This window comes from Canis aureus, chromosome 14, assembly GCF_053574225.1.
Source record: "Canis aureus isolate CA01 chromosome 14, VMU_Caureus_v.1.0, whole genome shotgun sequence".
NCBI classification, from domain to species: Eukaryota; Metazoa; Chordata; class Mammalia; order Carnivora; family Canidae; genus Canis; species Canis aureus.
This window is the reverse complement of record NC_135624.1, coordinates 63,969,400-63,994,933: the sequence shown is the minus strand read 5'-3', so window position 1 is coordinate 63,994,933 and position 25,534 is coordinate 63,969,400. Positions and strand designations below refer to the sequence as shown.

The window sequence follows — 25,534 nt, the reverse complement described above, 5'->3', positions numbered from 1 at the left end:
AGAAGGGCAGATTAAAGTGTTATATATAGTATGATCCCACTTGTAAAATAAATTTCATATGTGTAAATAGAGATGTGCAGAAAAACTGCTGGGAGGGTAACTGTAAATGGTGGCATTTTTATTTTTGTGTGTTCTATTTTTCTGGATTATTTAAAAATGAATGTTCATTAGTTTTGTGATAAAAAATAAATACATAGCCATTTTGAAAATATAAAAGGTGTTAAAAGCAAGAAACAACATGACTAACACATCTGCCAACATGCACAGCTCAGGAATGCCTTTAAATATAAAAATGAGAACTCCAAAAATAGAGCTACGCTTTCCTAACCCATTCACCATCATAATAAAATACCTGAGGTGGCTTATAATTTCTTTTAATTTAGGAGGGCAGGAAAATTCTCATGCACTTGCCTCCATGTAGGAATGACATTCTTTAATTGTAGGATTATAACAATGACAGTAATAATCAAGCTATTAAAATAATCCATGAAAATATTGTTTTATCCTTTAGTTGCTTTAAAGATAAAATTTTTTATTAACATTCAAAGGGGGTTCTTCATAAAGAAAACATGGAGACGCCCCAAGGAGAATCAGGATCAGGCTGAAAGCTGCGTGTAAAGATGAGAGGTAGCACCTGCTTAAGCAATCACGTGGTGACAGTCTGCACCTGCAGACGGAGGCCGCCTCTCAGAGACAGGCCACGGAGCAGGAGGAGCAGGTGCACTGCAAGGAAGATACAAATCACGCTATTGTTTGTTTGTATGATCACACCCACTATTATTTATTTCTCTTCTCTTTTGTGGAGATAAGAATGGGGTGGAGGGTAGATGCACCTTAGAGATGTAGCTGTACATAATTCTCAACTCTGAATTATTGGCATGATGCAAAACAAAACAACCACTTCAGCCTCTGCTAGAAAAGGATTTTTAAATAACTAAATAAATAATGACCACAACCCTTCAAGTCACTGTGCCATTTCTGTCATTTAAAATGAAATTAGGGCGCGCTTTTTTTTTTTTGGCCTTCATGTGTTTTAATCCTCTGTAAGGTTTTGATTCTTTGAGGATTTTTAAATATTTTTTTCAGTTATACTCTTTCAAACATACTCTCTCCATTCCTGCAAATCTGATCCCTTTCCTCCCTCCCTCCTTCCCTTCTTTCTTTCCTTCCTTCCCTCCATCCTTCCTTCCTCTTTCTGCTTCTAATGTGTGTTTTTTGCCTTGAATTGTTTTTATGTATTATCAGCTCTAGAATGAGAGTGACAGCACTTCCAAGTGACCTGGTTAGGTATCTAATTTTAAAATATAATGACATTTTTAAAAGTAAATAGGAATGGTTAGAGAAAAAAGTCCACAACTGATAATAAAAAGTAATGGAACATTAAAGTGAGAATTTAACATGCTTAATAAACCTTTCTTAAATCTAGTGAATATAAAAAATAAAAAATAAAAAAAAAAAATCTAGTGAATACCAGAACCTCTTTCTCTGGCCATTGGCTAACAAAGCTCCAATATAAAGTGGGATTCTGTCTTCTAGAGAATGGAAAAGACTAGCCAATTGCTGATGAGCAGAAACTCCTTAAGATGGCTCTTTCTGATACTAAAGATCCCAAAGACAGTTTTACAGAAAAGCCCAAGTTCTTCTTTCTTAATATTGGAACCTTTCTAGTGACCCTTAAGCCACAATACATATACTCCCCTGAGATTGCCTATATCTTGCCCAGTCACAAGTTTAACTTTCATTTTACCCAGCATTCATGCGTTCTGACTTGTTTTTTCAATTTGTCTAATTTCAGACATCTTTGCTCCAGATTAGTTCTTAAAGTCGGAACACACAGAAATTGCAATTCTCACTCCAAAACTGGACAGATTTTTTGTAACCACGATTTTTCTTTTTAATAACAAACTCCCTTGCAATAAAACAAATCACCCAGAAAACTATCCCTTCTGTTTGCTTCTGTCTTTGGAGATGGGCTGATCTTCCCACAATAATATATCCATTTTCCCACAATAATATATCCATTTTCAGCTAACTTGCCTTGTCAAATATGAAAAATTCTACATAGAGATTATTTCCTACATTATCTTCCCACCATGTGGATGTGGATTTGTAACTTATCCCATCTACAAAGTGACCGATTTGCAAACCTAATTCCAATGACTGGCACATCGCAGAAGCTCATGCACCACTGCTGAATAATTATTGCATGAACTAGTTAATTCTGTCCATCCAGTATCTTCACATTAGCCTTTACCCCTTCTCCACTGATACTTTAAACACCTCAAGTTCATGAAATGTATGGGACTCCTTTGCAAATGGAACTAACCAGTTCTCTGAAGAAGAATCTGATACATACACATCAGTAAGATACATGCCTCATTCGACAACTAATCTTTTCTTCCATACACATGCTATAGCTTTCCCACTGTCAATTAAAACAAACAAATACAGATGCCATAGGTAAGCCTTTTGACTATAGATATCCAAAGAAATTTTGTAGTAAACCTGAAATTACACAAGAATTTTACACTGGTCACTTTCTACAGGGCTGCAATCCACCACTTCTTCCCCACAATCCCAAATGAGGTACCCTGCAGAGCCCTGGGGAAAGTGTGGTCATCCATACAGGTCCAGCGGTCATCTAGATCATGAATTTTCCTAGGAAAGCCAAACAGAGCCCCTATACTCCTTTTTGAGAAAAACATGATCTTTAGCACATCTAGATCCAAAGGGTAATAAGGCAGTTCAGACCAGGCTTTTGTTAGAAAATGAAAACAATACTCCTGTTCGGAATGTAGTAATGTGTGTCCCAGATATTCAACATGGTACACTCACATTCACTAACCAACACTAATTACCAAAGATACCAATGCTGCCCTGCACCTTGAGGTTCCGTGACTTGGTGATGGTTGTAGATTGATGATCAGCATCATCATGTGACATGATCAGTCACTAGCCCACCAGGGTGAGCCAGCCTCTTGTCCCACACAACCTTTCTGACATACAGTTAAAGCATCTTGACTTCCACTTACAAAATCAGCCCCAACCCAGCAACTAGATGATTTTCCTGTTTAGATAGGACTTAAGCCCCCTATTTTACAGATGATGAAAGTAAGGACCAGAAAAGGTTAGTGCAAATGTCCAAGGTCAGAGTTCTAGAAATCGAGTCCCCAGATCTCCAGTTTAAAATAAACAAGGATGCAGGGGGGAAGCCTATATTAAAAATATTCACCTTACAAGGTAGAAGTGAATGCAACTCTGTACGTATACACATTATGATCCCACTAAAAAAATAACATGAAAAATTAAAAGCATGAGAGGGAAGACTGAGAAACAAAAGTTGGATGGAAACATGCCACAATGGTACCAATGGCTATGAAAGTATGATGGAAGATTTTTTTCACTTTCTTCTCAATATTTGTATTTTCCAAATCTTCTGAGAAAAATGTTACTATTTTTGTAATATAAAAAAGAGCAAAAATAAATGTAGAATATTCAACTCTTTTTACACTAGAAGTTATCTGCATTAATGGAGACCCACAGACAGGTAGCTAAAGAAATGATAAAAACTTAAAACAACATACTTACCCACCAACTGTGGGAGAGAAGAAGCCTCCCTGTCAAGCATGATGGATCCTTTCTCCATACATGTCCTTAGCTCAAATAAGCTGTGAAGGGACAATGTGGCCACGTGGGGCTTGCTCCATCTTTCCCCACCCTGTTCCACTTTTTCTTCAAACTTAATCCACCTAGGAACATGAGATTAGTGAACAGCAATTAAAAGTATTCCAACCTCCTCTGGAAATAGCTACATCAACCCCTCCATCTCCACCCCCACCAGCACTCCCAAAATGTCTCATTTGGTGGAGTCTTAAAAGCTTATTATATCATTAATTGCATTACCTTTATAAATACACCAAACAGAGTCACTAGACTCTCCTTCCCCTGGTGTTAGAGAGAAAGAAAATAAACCAAAATGATCCAAAGGATTCTTGGTTTTTTATCTGTCTATATGTAACCATGAAATCCTGAAGAATGATTATTTTGCTAAATTTTTAAAATAACATAGGAAAAATGTGCATTTCAAAATTCTCCATGAAAGCCCACACTGTGTAAAAATAACCACCATTGTGAGAATTCTGTTGTGACTTCACAAGGCAAGTTTATATAAGTTGAAATATCAGTTATAAACCAATATTTATCTTAATTATTTGAAAAACATGGTGCATGAAGTGTTTGGATGAATATAAAATTTCCCTTCAACACTTAAAGAAGGCCAGCATGTGCGGCTTGTATTTCTCAGATGACACATGTTCCATTCTCACTGAGATTCTAATGGGAGCTTTACCCTTCAAGTCTCACTCCACATGCATTTAAAAATACACAAGTTCAGGGAACAACACATCGATTCCAATAACAGATCTCCTATCAACCTTAACAATGGAATAAACAAACCAATTTCATAACTCCTTCTTTCTAAGACTTCCAGATACTCCAATAACTTCCCAATATACTGCAACTTTTTAAAAGTTTAATGGAAATGAAAACAAAACACATTTGACAGTCTTTGTATCCCATGTATTGCTCATACAGACTCTCTCTACACTGGTAAAGGAGAACCCAAAAGCATCACCATTTTGCTATTCATTATGACCCAAAGAAAAAAATGCTTCTTTCTCTCACTTCAAATCTTCTGAAAGATATTGAAAAAGATACAGAGGGGGTTAAAAAATTGTTTTCCTACATTCTTCACTCAAAGGTTTAATAATTGAAAAATGTTTTCCTAGAAAAAGCTAAACGCTCACCTAGCTCACTAAAGAAGAGAACAAAGGGCAGAGATCAGAGGAAGCTCTACATAAGGTATTATTTATAGACTGCTCACCACCCCCAGAGGAGGCAAGAAAACACATTAGTAGAACCAAGAGTGAACGCAGATCAAAAGATCAGCCACAGAGTCAAAGAAACTTTAGAATTTTAATCAAGCCCAATACCCATGTGATCCAGAAGTGTTTAGCCATATCCAGAAACTCAGTATGCACTCCTCTCGGGAAGGGCTCCCACATGTCAATGGTAACCTTCTCTCCAATCTCACCCTCAACTCCCAGACCCTCTTCCTTTCCTCTGTATCCCCCCAAAATGTAAACAGTGGAGATTTTTACATATTTTCCTCACAAGTTAAAAAGCCCACATCACCACCAAAATTCTAAAACTTCAGAACTGGACCTCATGTCTGCCTATAAAAGTAGTTGTGAAACATTCCAAGAGAGAATAAAAGACCCTTAATATTCACATGAGTGTGTGTGTAATTAAATGAATAGTTCTTCCCTTTGGTTGCTATTAGTTCCACAGAAATAGAACGAAAGGGCAGAAAAATAACAATTTTACATCATACTCTTAAAGAATCCTATGGATTTGCCAAAAAGATAAACGGTGACTGGGGTTATTTCAAGAGTAATCATTTTACAGTGTATATTACATTGGTTAACTTTAGGTATATTATCTTTTCAGGCTTGCTCACACAATCTCTAACTATGTTTGTTGATAACTGTTACATAAATCATGTATTTTAAAAATAATTTTAAACTATTTCAAAAATTGGGATTTGGGGAATAGGTGAAATAGGTGATGGGGACTAAGGAGTGCACTTGTCATGATGAGCACTAGGAGTTATATGGAGTGTTGAATCACTATATTGTACACCTGAAATTAATATAACACTGTGTGTTAACTGGAATTAAAATAAAAACTTAAAATAATTTTTGAAGAGTATTTTTACTGAAGTATAACTGATGTATAATTAATTAATAATTAATTATATCCTACTAATTTCAGATGTACATTACAGTCAGTCACATTTACATTTGATGTCATAATTTATTACTCAAGATAAGACTCTAGTATATTAAAAGCTTCTATAGTATATAAAACCATTTCAGGATTACATATAAGGATGTTATCTCTAGTGTAGTGACTCCTTGTTTTGATTCTTGAGAGAAGTCTTATTAGCTGAGAGATAAATCTTAGATCATAGGATATAAATTAAACCCAAGATAAATAACAAAGGCCAGCTAGAAACTCAGTAAATGGGAGTGTTTTATACAGCCTTCACTTCCTTCTTAATTCTACTCAATGAGACCCCCTTCCTGTCAGTTGCCATAAATCTGTACTACCAAATACATCCATATGTGAGAATGGGTCTTTTCTGCCATCTTTCTCAATTGTCCAAACTATGTAAGTTTAATAAAATTTTCTTTAAAAAAAAAAAAAAAAAAAACCACCTGGTGACTCAGTTGGTTAAGCGTCCGACTTCAGGTTTCAGCTCAGGTCATGATCTCAGGTTTGTGAGATCCAGCCCTGAGTCACCAGGCTCAGGGGGAAAGTCTGCTTCTCTCCCACTCCCTCTGCCATCCCCTCATTCATGTGTGTGGGCGCCCTCTTCCAAATAAGTAAACAGATCTTTAAAAAACAAAAAGGAGCAAAATGACTACATTCTTTTGTGACCAATCTTTAGCTTCATTCCTCTCCATAGTTTGTATTGTAGGTAAGCTGACTAGACTTAAATATGATTTTAAAGAGGTTTTAACAGTATATTTAGAAATCATAAATCCCAACCAGCTTGGATTTATGGAATAGCATTACTCACCCTCCTGGCATACACCAGTCCTTTAGGTCAAGATTTAATCATAAAGGAATGAAAATGTAAAATCTCAAAACTAGCAAGTTCCTTAGAATCTACATTCCTAAGGGATAAGTATTATCTCATACTTCAGTTTAGCATCTTTTTCACTCTGAGGTTAGTAAATATTGACTGTTGTGATGATGTCATATCATAGCACAGCTAACAGCATAAGGGAAACTCTGGGATAATGACTATTAAATTCCTTTAAAATGTATTGCTCTGATTGTTCAAGGAACGGAGTATGCTTCCAACGTATGCTTTCAGACATAAAGTTTTATGTGGGTTTCCCACTTACAGATTGTTTGCATGCAGTTTCATTCCAGAAACTACACATGCTATGTCTAACTCATCACATATCAAGGACAAATTTGAAAAAAACCTGAAAATTACTCAATTCAAATCAGAACCCATTAAAGAAAAGGCTAAGGCAAAGGTACCAAAGTTCAGCCTACCCAAGTGCCAATGAATTTGTTAAGGTGCCTTAAAACCTTGTAATTACACTTTATAAAAAAAAACAGACGTTTTTACTGTAAAAACATTCTATATAAGCTACTATCTACCCTTTATAGTGACTGTGAATAACAATATATTTGCAATAAGTTTCCTACTTTTCCTTTTGTCTTGGTACTCCACATGTTACAAGAAAATTAATTTCAGAAGTTAGTTTTTAAATGCTTGCAATTACAAAACTGTTGTAACCTTGGAAGAAGAGTTTATTAGGTAAAGTTTATTTATTTCAAGGTCTTAGACGAAGAAGAATACAGCATGCTCAGTTTAATGCACCTTGAGTGACTGCCAACCAAACAGCATTTTTCTCGTTTATTAAAGAAATAGAAGGCCCACTGGGAATCACTGAATTTTGCAACTTTCCAATCATATGATTAAATATAATTTTAAAAAGACAAGACCTCTAACTTAAAAACATACCAATTTTACAGCGGAAAATAGACATGACTTTTGCCCTAGAATATAACCTAACTATATAAGATTAAAGTAATATATTTCTTGCTAACTAGTAAGTGCCTCATTACCTAAAAGAAGCCAATGCTAGTGTGTATCTGGGATAAATTATGTTTTTAAAAAGAACTCTTAGATTTCTAGATCAACTGTGAAAGCTACTGCAAAGCAGTATATGTAACTACGTGTAATTATGTAGATGATTAGATTCCATTTCCTTTAGCCTTTTTCTTACAGAAGAAATAAACTTGTTCTGAAATGGAATGTCCCAAAGTAATCTAGCAGAGAAAAGACAGAGAAGTTGGTGTAGATTGGGAAAAGGACAATCTCTCTCCAAATCCCCAGGGTAAGTATGCATGTCTGTGCTTGATGGTCATGCCCTGTAATCAGGTTTTCCAGAGGTAGGCTGGGTCAGTCTGCCAAGCAGAAACACAGATGGGTGCTCATTTGTGCTGTCCTGCTAGAAGTAAAACATCAATGCCCTTTTCCTTTGTTGGCTCCTTGTTTTGTTGGAACTTGTGACGGTCCTTTTTACCCAGGTTTGGCAACAAAAAACTGAATCACACTGGACTGACCTTTAACATATATTCTTATAACAGCGAAATCCGACATTAGCCATCTGAATATTCACTGAAGGAAGACAGAGAGCCAATAACCATTTTTGCAGAGGCAGCGCTGTCTCAAAGAAATAAAGAGCTTAGGGTGGTAGGGAAGAGCAGTAGCCCTTGATCCTGGCTTTGGGCCGACACCAAAGCTGGACCATGACTTATTCTTTCACTAGTTTGTGTCATGAACCTGTCAGCTAATGCCTAGCCACCTAGAAATTCTTAACAAAGAGCATAGACTTCTTCACTAATACCAAATTCTCCACTGTGATCACTGCTGTATTACTGAATGTCAGTACTTACCTAACACTCAGGAATACTCTCTAAAGAAAGAGTATTCTCTGCATTCCACTGATCATATACATTTCTCAGGTCTAATCATCCTATCCTTTGCCCAGTCTTCAATGTGTGCTTTATGTTGGAAGAGCCAATAAAAATTAAAAGTTCTAATTTTTAGGAAAGGGGAAAAGCAAGGGAAAGATGTGGAAAAAAGGGGTGGTGGTGGTGGAGTTGGCTGAACTTCAAACTTCATATAAATAAAGACTTCCCTTGTTCATAGTTTTACATGACTACTGTGCCTTCCAAGACTTAAATTGGGATATTTTTCCTACTACTGAAACCATTCTCTATTTTTTGAGACAGAGCATAACCCGAACTTCCTAACTAAAACTGAAGCTGCAGTAATGTTGAGAATCAATGTAGGATATTTTTGGTCAAATCAAATCATTAGCTACCTAAAATGTATAGAATATTAAAAGGGGTGGTATTGTGTCCTGTGGGGCTGTGGGCTCACAGTAGAAACTATAGCTGGAGAAGTCTAGTGGATTAGTTCTCTGTGGAATAAAACAGTCTATGAATCGGGGTTTTCACAAAAAAACCAAAGATCTCAATTTTATAAGTTAGCCAGAAAAATATTCATTGCACATTTTCATTTATAAAATCAATCCCTTCTAAGTATTAAACTTTTATTAGTTTGATAGGTTTGAGAATTTTTAATGGCAGGAAAAATCCTATCATCTCTAGAAAATGGATATCATAAGTGGCAATCAGAAATTACTGCAAAAACGTTCTTAAGCAGGGTACGTTGCAGGAACTAGAGATTAGTAAAACTATGAATCATTTCTGGAGGCACAATCACCTTCCAACTTCCCAACAGGATTTAGGTGGAGCTAATTCTCTTAACACATACTTCTTGACTGTGGACAGTATGCCCGGTAGTTGAAGGCACTAGAGACATAGTGATGAATAAAACAGCCAAAACTTTCTGCCCTCATGGAACTTTAATTTTATTGGAAAGAGAAAATAACAAGATATGCAATATGCTAAATGATGATAAGTGTTGAAGCACCTGGGTGGCTCAGTGGTTGAGTGTCTGCCTTTGGCTCAGAGCGTGATCCCAGGGTCCTGGGAATTGAGCCTCACATCAGGCTCCCCACAGGGAACCTACTTCTCCCTCTGCCTATGTCTCAGCCTCTCTCTGTGTGTCTATGAATAAAGAAATAAAATAAATAAATAAATGATGATAAGTGTCAAGGAAAACATAATGAAGGATGGGGGTTAGATAGTATTGGGGGACGGTTTCAATTTTAGATGGGGCAGCCACTGAGAAAGTAATATTTGAATAAAGACCTGAGGGGGTGAGAAAATGAACCATGGAGAAACCGGGGAGTGTAGCAAGGAAAGCATTTCAGACAGAGGGAACAGCAAGTGCAATGTCCCTGGCACAGAAGCATGACTGGCCAGCGAGTGAACAAAAGGGAGAAAAGTAGATGATCAACGAGATCGTGGTAGATTGTTCATGAGGTAGGTAAGGGCAGATGCAGAGATACAGACTAATTAGGAAGTATTTAAAATAATCTAGATGAGAAATAATGGTGGCTTGCATCTGGGTTGTGGCAGTACTGAATGTGAGGTGTGGTGAGATTCTGAATATCTGAATATCTTTGAGGGTAAAACAAATAGGGTTTGCCAATGGATCAAGTAATGAGGGTAGAGAAAGAAGTCAAGGAAGATGCCAATGTTTTGGGCTCGAGCAACTAGAAGAATGGAGTTGCTCGTTGTGGTGGGGAACTCTGCAGGAGGAACAGATCTGAGGCAGGTAGATCAGAAGCTCCATTTTAGACATGTTATTTTTAGAAGTGTATTAGCCATCCAATTATTTATTATTATTTATTTTCAATTATTATTCATTTATTTTCAATCATATAAGGACAAAAGTTTGGGCTAGAGAACTTAATGTAGATGGCAGCAGCATATTAATGAATTAGGTTGAAACTTCAAACATAGGTCTTCTTATGAGCTTGATCAGTGGTGTGCTAGGTACCTTGGGTCTGTCATTCAGCAGTCCATCAGTCAGAAAGAGATAAATTACCACAGAACTCCAACTTTGGTCAAGGAATATACCTTAGAAAGTATTATATTTAGAACAGCTATTTCTAAAGCAATCAGTTCTCAACTACTCACACTCAACAAATACTACATAGCACAGTGAAGCTGTGGGAGTAAAATAGGGAAAGACAGACATGATGGTCCTCAGTTGGAAGAATTATTGTAATTAAGGAGACAAAATGAAAATAATAATATCACGTTTACATTTAACTAACCAATAGTAATTGTAGCAAGTCCTGTACAGAAGCCCTAGAGTGTAGACTGGTATGAGTATGTTTCTTCCCACTGCCAACACATGGAAAACTCCCACCACACATTCTCTCCAGCAGTACAGTCTCTTGGGGACTAATGACATCACCAAAAATGACACGTGAATTCTTGAGGAAATAAAGATTTTAAGTATTATAAAGTATTCAAAATTATCTTAATCTTCAAGAATCTTACATGAAAGTGCTATGTCCACCTCACTCAATGTTGAATCACCTACACAGTGAACTGTCACCTCTCCACCTTTCTGAGACCAAAGATCATATAAAATATAGTCTGCCTTGGACTGAAAGAAAAAGCAGGAAGCTACACCTGAATTCTACTCTATGATAGGCACTCACACAGAATTTCAAGAAGATAGTATGAATCAAAGTAGCTCTTCTGGCCACAACTGACTGACTATGCCAGCATATACAAAGGTCTGGAATTTTAGAGCTATAAACTATACATGAAGTTACAGAGATGCAACCCAGTATCCTTCATTGGATAGAAGAGAACACTCAAGCTCAGGAAGATTCCATGAGTACTGGCCCATAGTGAAGTAGCCAGTCAGCAACAAAGCCAAGACTAGACCAAAATCTCCCCAACACTCAGTTCAGGCTGCACCAGTACAATTTTCATTCTGTTTTTGTTTTTGTTTTTGTTTTTCCTATTAGAAAGAAGGAAAAGAAAGCATGAAATGGAGCTACTAGTATAAGATTCTACTTTGAAAGTCTTTTTTTTTTTTTTTGGAGGATGCTTTATGAACCAAAAGTATACTTTATGTAGTACTTTTAATATCCAGGTTATTAGAACTAAGAGAAGGGAATGAGAATTACTGTATCATGGAAAGAGGTCTTGAAAGAACAAAAATGAAGAGCTCCAAGGGGGAGCATCAAAGGTAGAGAAGCAGAAACATGCTACAGATAGCTTTTTGATAAGGAGAAAATATTAACCGAAGAAGTAAAACATGGGTCTGCATATTAGAATTATCCAGCAAATGGAAAATAACATATTTAAGATTAAGTTTTTTCCCCTTAATGCTACTGGGACGGCCAGGAGTAAAATGTAATGATTTTCTTCTCTGGGCACAGTTTAAGTTTTGGAAGATATGAAATTATCAATGGATTCTACTAAACTTTTTTTTTCCATTGAACTTTCTTTTAAAGTAGATGTTTCCACAAGGCCAAACTACCTAGAAATTCTTAGTGAGAAATAAAAGCTACTCTATCATTATCAAACAAATTAATTTATGAAGCTTCTCTATTATTAAAAATCCTAAATGGCTAAAGACATTCAATAGTACTTAGGAGTGCAACAATAATAATAAACCCATAAACCTACAGAGCATAAGTCTCAGTAACTAAACAAAAATTACCTAAAAAATCCAAATAACTTGATGAACATTTGATTACAAATGATATGATACATGAAGCTTTTAAAATATGCCCCAGAGGGGTACCTGGGTGGCTCAGTGGCTGAACTTCTGCCTTTGGCTCAAGGCGTCATCCCAGGGTCCTAGGACCGGGTCCCACACTGGACTCCCAGCAGGGAGTCTGCTTCTCCTCTGTCTATGTCTCTGTCTCTCTCTGTGTGTCTCATGAATAAATAAATAAATAAAATCTTTAAAAAAAAAGAATAAAAAATAAAATATGCTACAGAAATGGAGCACCTGGCCAGCTCAAGTGGAAAAGCATGGAACTCCTGATCTCGGGTTATGAGTTCAAGTCCCACCATTGGGTGTAGAGCGTACTAAAAATAGATAAACTTAAAAAAAAGATATGTCCCAGAAAATAAAAGTTCTTTCTTTAATTCTCAAAAGAATCTCATCCAGAGAAGAAAAGACCATTGAGTTAGTGGTTCTTTACATCTCATCAACTTTTACTAATCATAGATGATAAAAAATATATTTCTTTCTCACTCTAGAATGACCTAGCTAGTAGTGGAACAACAGACATATCTCTTTTCCATCTAATCCACAGAAGAAGGCCTTCAGTTCTTTTGCTCTTATTTTAAACCCAAAGCTACAATAAGGATTTGATTTGCCTCATTCCTCAGATTGTAAAGATATTAAATTGAACACACTTGAAACTTGAGTAAGATACCATGATTTGTGTGTGAGTTTCTTTTGCTCACATCTTTATTCCCAGTATTTCATTACTGCCTGACATATACTATGCATTCAAAAAACACCAGTTGAATTTTATTTGAATTAAGTTGCAGACTATAGAAGGTGTATCTCGACATTATCTTGCTTGTGAAAGGGAAATATATTGAATCTCCATGCAAGTATGACAATGAGACTAGTAACTGCATTATATCGAATTCTTTCTATTACATAATTGTTCTACGTTCTAGAAGATAGGCATGGAGTAAATAACCTATATGTAGAAAGAAAGAAAAGCTCTGTTACCATGAGATTAATGAAATCTTAGATATTTCCGTGGTGCTTAACAATTTACAAGGTATTTCCATATATATACACATATATACATATAGGCATGCATATAAATATCTGTGACATAATCAGACAAATATTAAATAATACTACATTTACATATGTTACGTACCTTATATTGCATACATATATATTATATGTAGTAGATTATTATCCACTTTTTACTGATTATGAAATCAAAGTTCTGAGAAACTGAGTGCTATCCAGCTAACAGATAACAGAATCTGAAATTGAACTCAGGTCTCTATACTCCAAGTTCAAGTGAGCCTTGTTCTTGCTTTTGTGGATACTTAAAGATGACAGGTTTCTACTTGGAATAATTCAAGTTTGTGGGTAAACATTGCAACCTCCCTGCTAACTGGAAATGGATGCTAATAAATGCTAACAACAAATCAGACATGATTTCACCAGACACCTTGGCATGTAGAAACTGTGGACACATATCTCTAAGCTATCATGTTTGGGTGCTTGAGTTTATCTCTTTAAGATATTTTACTATTGAGCACCTGGCTGCTCAGTGGTTGAGTGTCTGCCTTTGGCTCAGGTCGTGATCCTGAGGCCCTGCGATTTAGTCTCGCATCAGGATCCCCAAAGGGAGCCTGCTTCTCCCTCTGCCTGTCTCTGTCCTCTCTTTCTCTGGGTATCTCATGAATAAATAAATAAAATCTCTAATATATATATATATATATATATATATATATATATATATATATATATATATTACGATTAAATAGCATGTGAATGGAGATTTACTTCTAATTCCTTAAAAAGGGTAAAACTGTAATAACGTGAATCAATGTAACAATGCTCTAGCAGTGAAATAAAGGGTGTCCTGCATCCACATCAATATAAAAGAGGAAAGACTCCTTTTATTCCTTAACACAGTCAACATGACGTTCCTCAGTTATTCAAAGTGTGAAGGTGAGAGAAAGGTGCCCACAGACAACGATCTTGCCTTGCACTTGCTTCCCCAGGTCGCCACTGCACAGCCAGCCATGCCTCACCTCGCTGTCTCCTTCCACTCCATCTCCTGCCCATCCACGGCGAGCAGCTCATCCAGTTCAGTGAAGAGCTGAGGGGGTGCTGGGCTGTCATCCTCCTCGCCCAAGATGAATCGGATACGTTCTGCGGCAGGAGAAACTGCAGAAGTGAAAATACTACGGTTAAACACAGGCTGGACAACCCTGAGGAAAGTATAGCTTCGAGCTCTTCCTCTGTCCCCAAGGCTGTTGGACTTCCCGGCCACGTTTTCCGTGGACATCCTCTTTGCTGAGCCTCTTTTATCACCAACCTACACACAAAAAGAACTCAAAGCCCTTCTCTGTATCTTCGTCCTACGCTAGGTCTCAGCTCGCCACCACTCTCCAGGACAAGGCTCCAGTTCTGTGTGATGTGTGACAAAGAACCTTTAGCCCTCAGATGAGCTGAGGTCCAACCGCATGACCTTCCCTCCTACCCCACTTATGACCCATCCAAAATTATTGGACAGAAACCAGCCTGAGCCAACCACTTTTTCTATAGCAGTGGGAGGGGGCAACAGAGCATCCCAATCCTGAGTTCCCCCAGGCCCTCGCCTCCCACCCACCTTCCCTCTGGCCAATGCCTAAAGCTCATGCCCTCACAGGAGCCTCACTGCTGGTAACTGGCTAAGTGCAAAGTTGATGAAGGAATATTTAACAAGATGGGGCCTCTTCCCTACATAAGGGCAGTACCCAAAAATGTTTAGTCACACTTCAATGCACTTGAAAAACAAGCCTAAGTAAAATATTGTACACCTGAGGAAAAAAATCTTTTCTGACACTGAAGCACATAATTGAATGCCCTACTAGCTCCTTTTGACCCTATCTTCTGAAAATCATGTAATGAAAAATTAACTAGAACTTCCCTCGAGTTATTGGTTATTTGCCCCTTCTTTTTTTTTTTTTTTTTAAGGAAAGGAAAAATTTGGAAAATAATGATATTATAAAACTAAGGCCCACAGATACTTTTTATAATCCTTGTGTAAAACCAAGAATGGCGTATGCAGGGGCACCTGGGTGGTCAGAGGTTGAGCATCTGTCTTCGGCTCAGACTGTGATCCTGGGGTCCTGGGATTGAGTCCCGCATTGGGCTCCCTAGCAGGAGCCTGCTTCTCCCTCTGCCTGTGTCTCTGCCTCTCTCTCTCTGTGTGTCTCTCATGAATAAATAAATAAAATCTTTGGATTAAAAAATGGTGCATACATGTGAATGTAGTCCAGGTACACAGATATATGTGTGTATACACATATACACACAGATGTGCACATATATAAATACACACATAAATTATAGAAATATATGTACCCAAATAATCTAACAAAACAAGAAAATCCCTACCATCTGAAAACTACTATAATACAGGACAGAATGAAATTCCACAGATCAAAAAATTCTACAAACCCATAAAAAACTATTTAACCTATTAATCAAAACTAATTATTAAAATAAGATACATGTTGCTTCTCCCTCTGCCTGAGTCTCTGCCTCTGTGTGTGCGTGTGTCTCTCATGAATAAATAAATAAAAATCTTTAAAAAAAATAAGATACATGTCTTACCTACAAAAATAGCAAAAAAAATTTAAAAAGATAATCCCACTGTTGCCAGAGACTTAGGACACATGCACCAGCACCTCTCAATTTATGTCACTGGTAGAAGCCTAAATATTTGGGAACATCTCTCTGAAGGAAAATTTGGAAGGATATGGAAACATTTTAAAAGTGTAAATATCCAATGAGATCCCACCTCACACCGGTGAGAATGGTGAAAATTAACAAGACGGGAAACAACAAATGTTGGAGAGGATGTGGAGAAAGGGGAACCCTCTTGCACTGTTGGAGGGAATGTGAACTGGTGCAGCCACTCTGGAAAACTGTGTGGAGGTTCCTCAAAGAGTTAAAAATAGACCTGCCCTATGACCCAGCAATTGCACTGCTGGGGATTTACCCCAAAGATACAGATGCAGTGAAACACCAGGACACCTGCATCCCGATGTTTCTAGCAGCAATGGCCACAATAGCCACACTGTGGAAGGAGCCTCGGTGTCCAACAAAAGATGAATGGATAAAGAAGATGTGGTCTCTGTATACAGTGGAATATTCCTCAGCCATTAGAAACGACAAATACCCACCATTTCCTTCAATGTGGATGGAACTGGAGGGTATTATGCTGAGTGAAGTAAGTCAATTGGAGAAGAACAGACATTATATGGTCTCATTCACTTGGGGAATATTAAAAATAGTGAAAGGGATTATAGGGGAAAAGAGAGAAAATGAGTGGGAAATATCAGTGAGGGTGACAAACCATGAGAGACTCCTAACTCTGGGAAACGAACAGGGGTAGTGGAAAGGGAGGTGGGTGGGGGGATGGGGTGACTGGGTGACGGGCACTGAGGGGGGCACTTGACGGGATGAGCACTGGGTGTTATGCTCTATGTTGGCAAATCAAACTCCAATAAATAAATAAATAAATGTGTAAATATCATGTAAGCCAGTAATTCTACCACTAGAAAGACATTCATTTCAAATAAATAATAGTTGTTACCTCAAAGACAGAGGTGACCACTGCAACACTGTTTATAATTGAGAAAAATAGAAAAAGCCTAAACATCCAAAAAGGAAGATTGGGACTGGTTAAATAAACTATAATATAACTGTTCAGTAAGTCACCATGTAGTTATAAAACATGAAGTCAAAATTATCATTTTTCACACATATATAATATCAAATGAAAAATAAAATTGCAAAGTCATATGAATAAGGTGATCCCACGTTAGGAAGAAAAAAATGCACATATATCCACAAAATAAAGTCCCATATTGAGGGAACCCTCATCGTGCATGGCTCCAATGGGCATGAATTTCAGTTACGGCCATTCAAAGAACGCCAGTTCCCCAACAATACAGTTTAAATTTCAGTTAGCAGAGTACATTAGTGGAGTAATTGCATAAAGTACAAATTTCGCTGCCAGCTCTTCAGTCCATAAACTCCTATGTAAATAACATACATGCCTCGTGGTCAGTGACCAATAATAATGTTTCTTGCAAAATCTGTCAGTGAAGTGATTGGTCACGGCACATTTGTTACCCAGTTCATGTACAGACAGCAAAGTGTACCCATGCTGCCTTCATGTCACAAGAGGGAAGTGACCAACAGAAATGAAAGTAGAAGACAAAAACAAAAGTGATATGGTGGAGTGGAAATGAAATCTGTGTCAGACGTAAATGGATTTGTAGAAGACAGAGCTGCCCATGGGAATGTTGACCATACTGCTCCTTTACCATGTGAGATAACCTGGATAACAGTGAAAAAGCACACAGTGAAGGCAAACTTAGCAACATAAATAAGGAAAAATGGTTGGACCAAAATGATAAAGAAGTGATGCTGAAAAAAAAAAAAGAGAAGGAAAAAAAAAAGCACTTCACATTAAAGGAACTCTCAGAGATATTTCTTGACATGGAAAGCACAAAGGAGAAAACTGGAAGTTGATCCAAACTTAGGAGGGAGTATGCAATTCATCCGGGCATAGAAAAGATGCTCGCTCTATTTCATAAGTTGTACAACAGGAAGAAGACAAGCATTATTCAAATGACTTCTAGTAAGACTTTACAAAGAAATAAAACACTTTAATCTCAATGTTTCTGATGTTTTAGAGTATACTAAATATTAGTTTTACTATTTTCATTTCCCTACACCTTTATAATCAACAGCAAGAGAATTCTTAATGATTTGGCAAAAATTTTTAAAGGTCAAAGTAAAATAGTAACTTTTCACATTGATCATTAGGATTGTTTTTGCATAATTTCAGCTTGAAGAGTCATATTTATGGCCTGGCACTACCATCCAAAGCAAGGATTGCCTATAAATATGTTTTATAAATGTTATACAGTTTCTACGGCTTCTCTTTTCTTCCTTTCACTTTTCTGTCAGTTCTAAAATATGCACAATTCATCCACACGTTCATTCAGCAATATTTATTGAGTACTGTCTTTGCTCTAAATAGGCTTTGTTTCAGGCTTTGAAGATAAAGCAAAAACCTTCACAAGATCGTTGTTCTTTCAAGTGTACATGCTGTAAGAGGGGCAACAAATGTTAACCAATTAGTTAGTGAATAATTAATTGGGTAAATGAATGAATTAGTATAGAAACCAACAAAAAAAAAATCTGCAAACTGTTCTGTGTTTGTAGGACATTCAAATAAGATAATTGAATATATATTAATATAGGATACGGTATGTTTAATTCCTGTAATTAGAAAAAAGGTGACTTTGAAATTTCTTATCATCTCTGGGGGAAAAAATACCTAAAGTTCCAGAACTTTTGTGTAAAAATACTTTCAATGCCTTCCCAATCAAGAAATGGAATGTGTAATTATTTTAGAATATCATGGAAGTCATGAAAGAAATGATGGGAAGGCAAGAAATGCACAGAATTTGGAATCTAGCTGACTTCTCAGGAGCAGAGTATTCACACTACTCAAAATGTGGTTATTTACCATACTGCTTCCCCTACCAAACTGACAATCACAGATCAATATTCAACATCAAAGATCCCTGAGGTAGAACTACTGTGGAAGAGAAAAATCTACAGGAAGAGAATCAATTTTTTGTCCATTTCTAAAAATGTGAAATGAGTTAGTCCCCACCTCTAACAGAGATGAATCAACCTTCTCCTCCTTAGAAAGGAGAGTCTCCTGCAGAGAAACAGAACATGCTTCTGTTCAGCTCTGATCCGTGGAGCATTACTCTGAGATCCAGCAACCTCAAGTTAGGAAAGCACAACTCATTGCTTATCAGAGATTCAGCTGTGGCTTCCACATAATCCAATAGAAGGCTGTGACTTTACCTCTAGGTTTTACTCTTTGAGTCTCATGGGTAAGCTGTTTTATGCATATTAAATACAGCTTCTGAGCAACCAGTGTAATAATCCCTTTGGGATAAAATTCCAAAATCCTATGTCACAAACTAGCTTGCTCCCCTAAGCTTCCCCAGGAATTAGAAGAGGCCACAGCAATTGTAATGTAAATATAGACCTGAAATCCTCCATAGCCAGCGAACACCCTTCCCAATTTCTAACATCATTCTTAACACAAAGATATGAAGAGGAAGAGTGAGAGTCTCCCTAATGAAGGATATCAGGAATTCATTTTTTCCCCATAACTTTTGATAAAATGGGAAATGAGCTAAACAGAAGACCCAGCACTGCACTGAAATTAGGCATATAGAAATCTGGAACCAAACTGCCTACATTTGAATCCAAACTCTGCTACTTACTTACATGCTGTATGACCTGAGTCAAGTTAATTAACTTTTCTGTGTCTCAAGTTCCTCACCTGAACAATATGGTGATGGTGACCATTATCGTAGGTAAAATACAAGGTTTAAATGAGTTTAAAAACTGCCAGCCCTTACTAGCAAAACCTGCCTCGCTTCTAAGAAAGAAAACGCTCACAGATTTTGGCCCTGAGAGCCCCTGTATGTTGAGAACATATAAGATAGGAGAGAAAAAAGTCAAAAGTTCTGCATGTGTTACTTCTGTGAATTAAGTAGCTTTGGCAATGAGAACTCAGGTGTAGCTTTCTGGGAAACAGCCGATAACAGGGGGGAAACAATGAATCCTCTTTAGTCTCACTTTAATACCTGGGTGGGGAGAAAGCATCACAAAATCAACTTATATTACAGATGACTAGATGATGATTCTAAGTAATAACTAACCTAGTTTCATCATAAAAGAGAACCTGGAGAAAAATGAGAGAGGGTGACAGGGAGGCAGGAAACGAGGGACAGAGAGAAAAACTGTCAAATTAATCCAATCACCTTTGTCAGAACAGAAGGCCTGTAGATCAAAGCCAAGTTAAAGCCTCTCATCTGCCTTGATTTTTTTCTTTTTTTATTCTACCCTCTGGTTAGAATGTCTTTTTGGGGTTTGGGCAAGAGGTGGGGGATTGGCTGTCCCCCCCCCCGCCCCCCGGAGTAGCTGCAGAATTTCCTGGAAGGCCCTACGTAAGTGTGGTTATCTCTGACCAGCATCTACCACAGGGTGACAATGTCATAGAGTCTATGATGGCTGGAGAGACCCAGTGTTCCCAAATCCCCAGTACTGACAAGAAGGAAGGCAAATAATATGTGGCAGGACTGCTGCCATACCCACTCCCACCACCAACACCACAGCGTGCAAGCACTTACACAGCATCATATCCATTCCTGCTGAGACTGAACTTGGCTTCAGAGCAGCCACTGTCCATCAATCAAAGATGGCATGTGAGAGGACACCTTTCCAATGACACCTACCTGGCTAGAGAGTCAACTCTCAGGGTGCCTTTCATGTCACTGTGGCCCTAATCTGGGCATCCAACCTTTCTCCCACAACAACCCAGAAGTGTTTTTTTTTTTTTTTTTTTAAGATTTTATTTATTTATTCATGAGAGACAGAGAGGCAGAGACACAGGCAGAGGGAGAAGCAGACTCCATGCAGGGAGCCCGATGTGGGACTTGATCCTGGGACTCTAGGATCACGACCTGAGCCAAACGCAGACCTTAACCACTGAGCCACCCAGGCGTCCCCCCCAGAAGTGTATTGTAACAGAACACACCTGCTCCATTCTGCACCAGCCTCAGCCAGGAATCCCAGTGCCACAAGCAAGCACAGAGGTGTTCATTGCTGCTGTCACAGTTCATCTGCTAAACTGTGTCCCAGTTTAGCATTAGCATAGGCAAGAACAGAAACCTACCCTGGCCCCCATTCAGGAACGAATTCAGGTATTTCCCAAGAATGACCACAACCTCAGTAGAGGGAAACAGAATTTTGTGATTATGGGAAGGAAGACATGACTTGCTCTTCCCTAGAAGAACTGACTTTTAAAGGACAGAATTAATTTAGTTCTCAGGAGAAAACTCAAGGGACCTCCATAAGGAGCTTATTTTCTAGCCAAAGTCTGGATTATGCCTTAAAACTTATTAACCAACCAGAATTAACAAAGAAAGCGGACATGGTTTGGACAGTGGGAGACAGTTCTGTGTATAAAGAAGCCACAAACAAGCCAGGCCATCTCAAACTATTGGTGACAGGGATCACGCAGGCATTTGAAAATAACATTTTTCTTCCAGAAAATGATTTGGAGATATAGAAGCTTCTTCCAGAATACCCAAGTGTTCTTTCTGATGTCCGGGAGGAAAAAAGTATTAAGTAGAAATTTGAAGTGTATAAAAAGAATGCTTAACGTGAAGGTGTTTTCTGATTTATCTCAAATTGCTCCCCCTGCCCTCCAATTACATATTTTAATATTAGGAAAAAAGACTTGGGATGCCTGGGTGGCTCAGTGGTTTAGCGCCTGCCTTTGGCCCAGGGCATGATCCTGGGGTCCCAGGATCAAGTCCCACATCAGGCTCCCTGCATGGAGCCTGCTCCTCCCTCTGCCTATGTCTCTGCCTCTCTCTGTGTGTGTGTGTGTGTGTGTCTCTCATGAATAAATAAATAAAATCTTAAAACAAAAAAAAAATGGAAAAAAGACTTTTGTTGACTTTAGATCAAAGGATAACTATTCTAAGCCAATGTCTTTATTAATTAATTAATCTTAACTAGACTACAATTAAGATTAATCTTAACTAGATTATACCAGATGCTATTTGTGGAACACTTCTTGCTATGGCTCTCTGAATGCCCGTCAAGGATGCTCGCCTGCCTATCTACCTATCACCTACGTATCTACAAAGACACTAAAGTGGGAAAATCCCCTGATACCAGGAATTGAAACCGGGGCTCATAGAGATAGGAGCTAGATAGATTGGTCCAGAGGTCAGAAATAAATACACAAAAGAGCTAGAATTCAGACCTTAAAAGAAAATGAGATCAAAATAGGAACTATGAATTACTCTCTGCATATCACACTCCCGAAAAAAAGTTCTGTTCACTTAGGAAAGCAGTAGTTGAGAACTCTAGTACATTCCATATGGATAGTAAAAAAACATGTAGGAGAATATGTTTTTGAAGGTTCAAAGAGAAGGTCTGAGACCTCTAAAAACTCTGTTTCTGATCTTTGGTGAGATTCCATGGGACAGTGCAATGATAGAAAAATAAGCTGCTCTTTACAAAAAAAGAGTAATCCAATAATAAGCTATGGATAAAATTAAAACTTCAAAGAGGTAATAAGTTGAAATGGATAATGCCAGAAACCAAAATTAGTAAGTCAGAAACTAAACATCGCAAGATTTAAAAATTAGAATTAAAACATGTTTTACCTGTCATGTTAGCAAAGATTTGAATTGTTAGGTATTCAAAGAAATAGCATTTTCTGCCTTGTTAGTTCATACAAACTTTTTAAAGTGTAGGTTAGCAGTATCAATGAAAAATCAAGTATTCTGGGTTTGGACTCAGAACTTCCACTTCTAGAAATTAATCCTGAACAAGGGGATGGACCCAAGAGTATATGTGGCACCATTTTTTGAAATTTGGAAGAAGCCCAAATGTCAATCAATAAAGAAACAACCAAAAAAAGAACAGGAAGAAAGAGAGAGAGGGAGAAAGAAAGAAATTAGAGAATATACCTGTTCATTTTCAGATCTTTTTTCATCTTTCCCATCTCCTATAGTCTTTTCTCTCCTTTCTACCGAACTCTGACTCAATTTCCAAGGCCCAACTGAAAATTCTATCTTTTCTAATAACCTTTATTAACAATTCACAGAAATGTGAATTTTTCCTTTATTCAAACAATAACAACACTTTGTCTAAATTATCATTTAGGCACCAACAAGTATATAACCTGGTCATTATTGCCTAACCTTTGGTGATATGACCTCTCTCCAAATAATCACCAAGCTCCTGGGACAGGGTCTGCCTATGTACTTTCCTTAAAGACCAACACAGTACCATGCACTTATCATCACTCGAAATATTAAATTAATGAATTAGATATGGATGAATAAACTTTGGACATTTTCAAGTACACAAAAACAAAACCATATGCAAAAAGAAAGCTTACTGTAAGAGCTCTGAAATGGAAAATATCTAAGTTTTGGAAACTGTCCTTATTCCATCCTTTCCCTTAATCCACCTTTCCATTAGCTGCACAGTGACCACAAACACAGTCACCATTTCCTATTGAGTAAGCCACAAATAAAGGGATGAACACCTGAAGTAAGCTACTTTCCTCTGGTAGATGCAATCTCTTCCTGAGGGACCCTGAGGTCCCACAACATTTAATCTGCACTTCTATTAAGACATTTAATATCTACTACTTTGTGTATTTATCCACTGCTGTACTTTATCTTTGCACCTTCCCTAAGGCAACCACCTGGTTCTTCACTTACCTAAACTACTCTTGGTCCCTACCTTGTGCACAGTGAAGTTACACAAAAAAAGAATGGATAAAAGAATAAGTAAGGAAATGAATGCTAAGAATCTACAATATTTATTCTATCCCAGTTTCTCATGCAAAAAAAAAAATCTTTCTTTGCTCCTTTCCTCTGCTTCCCTGAGGCTTAGCAATGCTTGAAGTATAGTTCTACACTCTCATTTTGATAATTAATATTTATTTGTTTTTAGTGTAAGAGACACTATGGTATTTGTTGAAAGTACACAAAGTATTTTTAAGATAAGGTCCCTGTCCTCAAGGGACAATGGGGAAAATTCTATCAATAAATATGTAATATACAATTACTAATGTTTTTGAATGGTTACACTGTACCAGGCACTGTGGTAAGTGCCCTTCACTTATTATATCATTTGTTTTACATAAAAATATGAAATATCTACTGTTACCAATCTCTTGTATTACTCATATTACAAACAGGGAAACAGTATTTTAGAGACTAAGGGACTTCCCAAGATCACACAAGTATTAAGTGATATAACCTCAAGCCTACTTGTGTTATTGCCAAGCCACCACTCTCTAAAAGATGATCTCATTAAAAAAAAAAAAAAAGAGAGAGAGAGAGAGAGAGCCATATGAACAATACAGACAGTAAATGTGCTACTGGATTTCAGAAGAGGCAGAAATCATAATGGCATATGAAATAGTCCTAAAGTAAATTAACTGAACATTTGGCTCATTATCCACCAAAAGGCAGTTGGTGAATGTGCCCTTTTGTTTTTGGTCTAGAAAATATCCCACTGTGGCCACCCTACAGGCTACCATAAAAAAATCTTTTTAATAGAAATAATGATCATAATGAACAATTCATACTGAGCATGACAAGTTTACATGCAAATTCTCTTCTGTGAGTTAAACGGAGACTTAGGGATTTTGTATTTTCTCCTTGGCACCAACTGGTATATATATATATATATATATATATATATATATATATATATATATATATGACTGGTCTTATATATATAAGACTGGTATAGTCTTAGCTCTCAAAAGAAACTATAAAAAGAATTAACTGGAGCAACTGGGTGGCTCAGTCAGTTAAGTGTCCAACTCTTGATTTCAGCTCCTGTCATGATCTCAGAGTTGTGGGATCAAGCCCTGAGTCGGACTCTCCTCTCAGCAGGGAATCTACTTGAGATTCTTTCTCTCCCTCTACTTCTCCCTACCCTCTCTTTCAAATAAATAAATAAATCTTTTTTTTAATAAAAAGAAATTCCTATTTCTTTAAGTTACCAATGTGCTATCACCAACTGGTTTATACAGTTATCATTTTAAATATTTATTTCTCTCCATTCTGAGTTAAAAGTCTGTAAATCAATGCCATGGTTGCTAAAACTTCCACAATTTATCTAAGCATCTAGATACCATTATAGTATCTAAAAAATACATTGAATGTATATATAAAATCATCAAATTTCAATTTCACATTCATTACTGTAAGAAATGAGAAATCCCTAAAATAAAGTTACATATATAAATCTTTAAAACACACACATGCATTGTAGTGGCTATCTGTTAAACTCTTGCCTACTCGGCACGCCTCATCTCTTTTTCTGATAACAGCATCCCACTTTCCTCAGAAGAACCATTTTTACACTTTGAAGTCCAATGAGGATGAATTATTCCCTATGACCCAGGCCTGGAGAATGAGAATATCACAAATCTTGGCCATAATAATTAATTTTTAAGAGGACCCTTTACCTATTTCAGGCCAATCAGAGTAAATAAGTGTCAGCCTTTTTTTGTTGGAACTTCCAGGAAATAAATTTCCACTTTATGCTAAGGTGCTAAGACGGTGATAAGAGCTTTGAGTGCAG

At 37.3% G+C, this 25,534-nt stretch overlaps 1 protein-coding gene and 1 pseudogene across 7 annotated transcripts in view; one reads left to right on the top strand and one right to left on the bottom strand.

Moving 5' to 3' along the window:
* The window catches only part of SLC4A4 (solute carrier family 4 member 4), a 343,869-nt gene that overhangs the window by 191,502 nt on the left and 126,833 nt on the right, over window positions 1-25,534 (bottom strand). For 5 of the 7 annotated variants that reach the window (XM_077848312.1, XM_077848309.1, XM_077848311.1 and 2 more), the window contains 2 exons: window positions 14,338-14,473; window positions 3,589-3,749 (listed from right to left, as the gene is read on the bottom strand). In XM_077848312.1, the coding sequence (XP_077704438.1) occupies window positions 3,589-3,749; window positions 14,338-14,473 (297 nt within the window). Of the gene's footprint in view, window positions 1-3,588; window positions 3,750-14,337; window positions 14,474-14,624; window positions 14,818-14,918; window positions 15,061-25,534 lie in introns of those variants that run through there. The other 2 variants (XM_077848313.1, XM_077848314.1) reach the window with 2 other exon arrangements.
* Window positions 21,160-21,566, top strand: LOC144283812 (dihydrofolate reductase pseudogene; annotated as a pseudogene).